Below are 6,844 nucleotides of genomic sequence, written 5' to 3'. Positions count from 1 at the left end.
CATGAGACTTATCTTGGCCACATAATGATGTGGCGGCACGTAGGGCTTCTAGAGATGATTTTATTCCTATATATTGTTGTTGTTTTTTAACTCGGCAAAAATGAGAATTTCATTAAGGATGCTTACAAAAGCAACCGGGAACAAAGGGACAAGAAGACCCTAAGAAGGAAGTACAAACACGACCAATCCAGGCCCAAGAAGACGTAACAAGTTAAGAAAAACAACCAAAAAATAATCCCAAACCCTAAGCTACAAATAGCATATCCCAGTTAGCCACAATATAGTCCAGGCCAATGCCCTCAAAGGAATCCAGGTTTCTGCACCAGAATTGCTATATATTGTTGCCTTGCAGCAGATCCTAACAAATCCTTACGAATCAAAACATTTTTAAACAAGTGATGCTCCCTATAACTTTGCACTAACATCATCCGGCAAGACTCAATATGACAACCGCAGCAGCGAAGGTGTTAAGGGCAGCAACCATTGTAGATACAGTATATGCTATCCACAAAAGAAATTTCACTACTATATCAAATGGCCTTTCGCTCTTGAAACAAAACAATGGTGCTCAAAATCTTCAATCTTGCATGATCTTAGAAATAAAGGTTTGCTACGAAGATACGCAAACAACAGCACACAAATCCTCGGTAAAAAAGAAAAGTTGTGGTTGGACCCAAAAAAGCCAATGGCAAATCCATAAGAAAAGTTATGGTTGGACCCAAAATAGCCAATGGCAAATCCATGGGGTTGGGTTCTCTAGAGATAAGAGCTAATCTCATACTGTCGATCGAGCTTCTCACTCAAACCCAAGTTGCCAACGCTTTACCATTGGCACTATGTATTCCGGCATAAATTTCTTATGAACTCAATCACCATATTTAACTTTCACGATGTGGGATAATTTAATTTACGGGATTTAATATGGTAACTTTTAGTTAGTTGTTTGTAAAATGAACGTATTTGGGCTAGATTTTGGTGCGGGCCATGAATACACGGCACTCTATAGGCCCAGTTAACATAAATAGAACCGAAACAAAAAAAAGAAGAACCTCAAGATGTTGGAATACATGTCTTAATCCGATCGACTGAGAAATATATGCCCGTTGATTTGTTCCCAAACAATTCCGCAACCTTGGTTTGCCTTGCCAATAAAAAAAAAAATCCTATTGACTGAGAAATATATGCCTGTTGATTTGGTCCATGCATCCCTGCATGCATACCTAATGTCTAACAACTAAATTTCTAACTTTTTTTTTTTTTTTTTTTTTTTTTTTTTTTTTTTTTTTTTTTTTTTTTTTTTTTTGCTTCTAACAAAAATATAAATATGCAGCATTTTTTAGTTAATATCGCCAAGAACAGCTAAGGGTTAAAGAAACTTAAAAATTGAAATGGCAAGAAGATCACTCTTCAATATTTCAATGTTGGTCGTCGTCTTTTTAAATGGAGCAATACTAGCGATTGCAAGAGAAGCGCCAGAAGAACCACTTTCTCCTGCTTACTTTGATTTCGCAGCACTACCACCGCTGCCAGGCCAATGTCAGGTGCGCATGGATAAGATAGAACAGATGCCAGATTCGTGTGGAGAAACATTGGAGAGGCTCGTGCTGAGTAAAACCCTACCGGTTGCAAAAGATGCAATTTGTTGTGGGGAGTATATTCAAAGAATCACCAAGTCATGCTGGGATGCACTCATGGAATGGCTCGAAGCTCTTCCTGATCAACAAATATATTCTAGATATTCCAAAAACATTCATCCATGGGCGGAGAACACCTGGAATACATGTCTGAACCTCACAAAATCCGGTTAGTATGATCGTTGATGGTAATAATACGAAGAGATCCCAGCTATAATAAGTCCAATCAATTTTACAGTACGTAGTTAAAGAATCACTCTCGGTATATTCTCTAGGATGGTATGCATCTAATAATTGCTAGGTTGGGATCATCACAGATATAATAATCAATTAAATAATTAATCAATATTTACTTGACTCGTTTCATGAGTCTTTATTTGCATTTTTATATATTCTGTTTGGGATGGCGATCTGCCACGTTAGCTGAATAGGTTTTAACCATTTTTACTTGCACGTTAGCTACAAAGGCGATGAAAAAAAAATATTAAGAACTAAAGCGATGAAAGTCCAAAATTCGCAAATAGTACAGCTGGCTAATGGAGGCATGATGAGTTCAACGTACCTCCGACGCAAAATGTATTAATTTTAAAAACAAAAATACATACAAAACTGAAATTTATACTCTATTTGTTGTTGAAATCAGATTAATCCAACTGCTCAGAAATAGAGCTACTTGTGCAGCGGGAGCACATGGCTTTGAAACACGTCTTCATCTTTGTTGTTCTTCATGGAGCTCCCTACTTGCATATTCGACCTCTTACAAATCCCTCATCATCCATTTATTTATATCTCCAGGTATTGTTCACCTTTTCCACAATGAGTTCATCTTTTCCACAGTGAGTTCTGAAAACCGGACACTATCACGATTAATATCCAGAATAAGTGAAGAAAACTGGAACATGATACTGCGCGCACGTTGAACATACAGTGATGAAACATTGTAAGTGTCAGAAGGCATACTGAAATATTATAAACAACCATGTCTTTACCTTAATTGCTGATCATCACCAACATAGAGCTCTTCAAGATAGGTTATTGACTCCTCCAACTGGTTGCAGTCGGTGATTCTTAAAATCCGGAGAGAAGAAGACCATAATCGTAAATCTGGTATAGATTTCAAATTACGGCACCACATGATATCTAATCTCTCAAGCAAAGGAAATGAATTTACGGTTGGAGGAAGTGCACACCATTCTTCCAAGTTTTTCATACTTTCAATTGTAAACCTCGTTAGCGAAGGGAATAATGTTGTTGTTGTTTCTTTTTCCTCTACTTCTTCTTCCTGCTGGTAATAAAATTGTTTACCCAAACTTTTCAGTGAATCCATACCGTCAATAACAAGAACCTCAAGACAGGGGAATTGACCCAGGCCTACAAGATTTCCACAACTTTTGCAGTTTTTAAAGTTTAATTTCACTAAATTAGGAAGACAGGAAGATGAACTCATCCACATCGGAAACTTTAAACCGGGAAAACCATGGATCCCCAATATCTCCAAATTAGAGTGAGGTTGGAGACCTTCCAGCACCATAGTAGCACAAACAGCCACTTCTCCTTCTTCTTCCTCTTCTTCCTCCTCTTCCTCTTCTTCTTCCTCTTCCTCTTCTTTGTCTTCTTCTTCTTCTTCTTCTTTGTCTTCTTCTTCTTCTTCTTCGGTTTCTTCTTCTTCGGTTTCTTCTTCTTCTTCTTCTTCTTCTTCTTCTTCTTCGGTTTCCCATCGTAGCCATAAATCTTGAAGGTTTAGCTTGTCTTTTAACTTTGCCGTCTCCGCCTCTATTTTACCACCTCTCACATTCTCTAGATTTAGTATCTGTAACTTCCAAAGGGAGTTTAGATATGCTAATTCATAGATAGAACTAGAAGTAGAATTATTAGTGGTTTCGGTGGTACAGACTTCTTCTTTCATCACCAGGTAAGGTTTTAATACTTGGAGGCGAGTTAGGTTTTCTATACCACTTGGCATCCTTACACCACCCTCTGTTTTTCCGAAAGTGAGTTGTCTCAATCCGACCCAATTCTTAATGTCTTTCGGTAAATTTCTAAGAAAATAAAGGTTCACTGACTCTAGTCTACAGAGGTTGCTAGTCAAAGATTCAGGCAATTCATATAAATTAGAAGTACCATCCAAATCAAGTGATCTTAGTTGTGTCAAAGCTCCAATGTTACGGGGTAGTGCCTCTAATCTCCAGCAACGGACGAAGTTTAACTTCTTTATATTAGAGATGAGACAGATTGAGTCGGGTAATTCTATGATATTTGTATATGAAATGTCAAGGGAAGATAGATTTTGGAGACGCCCAATATTTGTGGGTAACTCTATAATACTTCTACAACAACTCATATTTAAAGTCTGCAAATTGGTGAGCCTAATGATGGAATCAGGTAACACTTTGGTTTCTGTGTAAGAGATATCAAGATGACGTAAATTTTTCAAAGAACCAATCATGTTGAGAATGTTTTCAACAGTGGAGTTTTGATGAGAATTTTCGGGACCTCGGATAGGGCTGAAAAATGGAGTATTAGAGTATTTATGAAGGTTGAGAGTCTGTAGATTGTAGAGATGACTGATGGATGCAGCATGAAAAGATTTAATACCGGAATAGCTGAGATCAAGGTACCTCAAGTGTTTAAACTTCAAAGTCGAAGATACAATTTCCCGAGTATTAGAACCAAGACGATGAATTACACGCAGACGCTTGTTACTAACTGAACTCTGACAAAAAGAACCTTCTTGGCAGAAAATTGTGCGCAGTTTTCCTGCATTTTTCGAGACATTAGAAGATGGTCTTGATGCTTCTTCCGTGATTAACCGCAGACGACGAATTCCAGACACATCATTTTCCATTTCACTTGTGTTTAGAATCGTGACTTCATGACTATCAACGACACTTAATGCAAGATCATGCACCAAATCATGCATTTTGAATGTTTCAATGTCACCTAACACATCCTTTTCTACATCTTGAAAGAACGCGCTAGACAACAAACTAAGGAAATAATCATTGCCAACATCTTCAGGTGAGATTTGATATCTGCCAGTGGATGGATGAAGGAATCCTTCAGCCATCCACAATTGAATCAGTGTTTCTCTATTAAATTTATGATCTTTGGGAAATAAACTGCAGTACAAGAAACACTTTTTCAAATGGGAAGATAAATTATCATAGCTCAATTTCAATATTAGTATGATTTTGTTTGGACTTTCTGGTGTGTTGAAAACGGTATCGTCTCTGATTGCCAACCAATCAGATTCCTTTTTTTTCAAGCGCATTAGATTTCCGAGGAAAATAGCTGCAAGTGGTAAACCAGCACATTTCTTCGATATTTCCTCTCCTATTTTTGACATAGTTACAGTGTGGACTGCTCCACCAGGAGAAAAAGCTCTATTTTTAATGATTAACCAGCATTCTTGATTACCTAAGGTTTTTAAATTGTATGGTGGAAGTGCACCCCTAACAATAGATGCGACATTTTCTTTACGTGTAGTTACTAATATTTTACTCCCTTGAGCACCTCCGCTTAAATAACCCTTAAGTTTCTCCCAGTCTTCGGCATTCTCGTTCCACAGATCGTCTAATACCAACAGATATTTCTTCCCACTAATTTCTTCCTGAACTTTCTTTACTAGTACACCAACATTTGAAAAATCATCACACTTTTCTTGAGTAATCGACTCGAGAATATTTCTTAAAATTAAAAAGATATCAAAATCCTCAGAAATACAGACCCAAATTCTTGGCTTAAAGCTTCTCTCAATTGAGTGGTCTTTGTATACCAATTGAGCTAGGGTCGTTTTCCCAAGTCCCCCCATACCCACTATTGAAATGACTGAAATATTTTCTTGGGAACTAAATTTATCAGATGGTGAAGATGAAGAGTTGGTCATTAATAATATGTCTACTATGCGAGACGTATCTTTTTGTCTTCCAATAATTTTATAATCACCTATAAAAGAAAGTGTGATTCGGTCTAGTTGCTCAGTAAGATCATCAACGCTATGTTCCAACTGAAACATAACGTTGTGCTTTGCAATTTCATCTAACTCTTGATTAATGTTTTTGATTCGTTTTGCTATCTCCGAAGAAAATTTAATTTTTGATAGGACTGTTACCTTCCACGCGTTTCCATCTTCTTGGGATTGACGCATAGCTTCATAAGAAATTTCATCTAAAATGTCGTCAGCATCATATGCAACATCCTGGAACTTTCTCAACCAGAGCTGCACGACTTTGTCTTTCACCTGCTTCTTTTCAGCATCAGATGTGACAGCAGCGATCATCTCCAGAGTATGCTTAAGCTTTTGTAGATCTTTGTCTACAGCCCCAGCCTTACCAATTTTTTTGGCAGCAACAGAAACTAGTCTTTTCATGAACCCTGTGGCACCGTTAACAAAGATCTCTTCCAACGCCATAATAACAAGTAAATGATTTCAAGAAGAGAAAGTAAATAACAGAATGGATGGAAGAAGAAAGCAAATGGAGGATACGATCTTAAGTTTTTTTTGTTTGTTTGTTTGTTTGTGTTGATAACTTAATTAAGAGTAAGTGATTACAGTTATGAGAAATTATCCATATATAGAAACTACACAAACATATGCACAAAGTCAAAAACAGCTAGCTGTGCACATGATGAGCTCTTAATTGGGGTTCAATTAAATTTAATTATCAGATTAAGTTGACTTCATTCCCTGCAGGCGAAGGTGCATTCAGATCCAGACAACCACTCCTTACCAGACAACAACATGTGATGTGAATGTGTGCAAGTAGATTTTTTTTTAGTACCTAAACTTGAGCAAGACGCGCTCAACTTCAGTTCTTTTATTCAACAACCTGATGTTGTTTAAGTGTATCAACAACTTAATTCAAAATTTAATAATCCAAGTTGAATAAATTTTAGTTAACTAATATGGATCAGGGTACCTTATTGCATCCGTTAAACACGGCAACAACCTACATGGGGAACACCTATCAAGTGGCTAATAATCAATAGCCAACTGCAACGCAATTATGCGAACTACCTGTATGTGGTCGTTTGACATACTGCCTAATCTAAATACATAGCCATTAGGAAGTATGTCAAATAATGGGTACTATTTGTCTTAATCACATTATCTTTTGTTATAATTCAACTGGGCGGAAGATAAGATCAAATAGCAATTATGCAAACTACCCGTGGGTTTGAAGTACAGTACAAATGTGATCCAAGCTTTT

The 6,844-nt window shown here is 37.1% G+C and overlaps 2 protein-coding genes across 4 annotated transcripts; one reads left to right on the top strand and one right to left on the bottom strand.

The window, feature by feature from the left end:
* The first annotated feature begins 1,324 nt into the window (after nucleotides 1-1,324).
* Nucleotides 1,325-2,944, top strand: LOC113323456. Of its 3 annotated transcripts, XR_003347626.1 has the most exons (3): nucleotides 1,325-1,803; nucleotides 2,430-2,574; nucleotides 2,693-2,944. XR_003347626.1 is itself a non-coding variant. In XM_026571775.1 (2 exons), the coding sequence occupies exons 1-2, from the start codon at nucleotides 1,389-1,391 to the stop codon at nucleotides 2,552-2,554; spliced, it is 540 nt and encodes a 179-aa protein (XP_026427560.1). In that variant the 5' UTR covers nucleotides 1,325-1,388; the 3' UTR covers nucleotides 2,555-2,598. The 3 variants fall into 3 exon arrangements, 2 of the variants coding, with proteins under 2 accessions (XP_026427560.1, XP_026427568.1); XM_026571775.1 differs by lacking the exon at nucleotides 2,693-2,944 and having other exon boundaries at nucleotides 2,430-2,598; XM_026571783.1 differs by lacking the exons at nucleotides 2,430-2,574; nucleotides 2,693-2,944 and adding an exon at nucleotides 2,278-2,395.
* LOC113323446 (putative disease resistance protein RGA1) lies at nucleotides 2,342-6,150 on the bottom strand. The gene is made up of 2 exons (XM_026571768.1): nucleotides 2,624-6,150; nucleotides 2,342-2,477 (listed from the first exon to the last, which is right to left on the bottom strand). The coding sequence occupies exons 1-2, from the start codon at nucleotides 6,043-6,045 to the stop codon at nucleotides 2,414-2,416; spliced, it is 3,486 nt and encodes a 1,161-aa protein (XP_026427553.1). The 5' UTR covers nucleotides 6,046-6,150; the 3' UTR covers nucleotides 2,342-2,413.
* Nucleotides 6,151-6,844: the final 694 nt, after the last annotated feature.

This window comes from Papaver somniferum, chromosome 1 (genome assembly GCF_003573695.1).
Source record: "Papaver somniferum cultivar HN1 chromosome 1, ASM357369v1, whole genome shotgun sequence".
In the NCBI taxonomy this organism is placed as follows: Eukaryota; Viridiplantae; Streptophyta; class Magnoliopsida; order Ranunculales; family Papaveraceae; genus Papaver; species Papaver somniferum.
Note: the sequence above shows the minus strand (reverse complement) of the source record. Positions and strands in the feature narration are given on the sequence as shown.

Coding starts and splice junctions, on each gene's coding strand:
- LOC113323456 (XM_026571775.1), top strand. CDS start 1,389: ATGGCAAGAAGATCACTCTTCAATATTTCAATGTTGGTCGTCGTCTTT. Junction 1,804..2,429: donor TCTGAACCTCACAAAATCCG/GTTAGTATGATC, acceptor TTATATCTCCAG/GTATTGTTCACCTTTTCCAC.
- LOC113323446 (XM_026571768.1), bottom strand. CDS start 6,045: ATGGCGTTGGAAGAGATCTTTGTTAACGGTGCCACAGGGTTCATGAAA. Junction 2,478..2,623: donor GGTGATGATCAGCAATTAAG/GTAAAGACATGG, acceptor TCCGGTTTTCAG/AACTCACTGTGGAAAAGATG.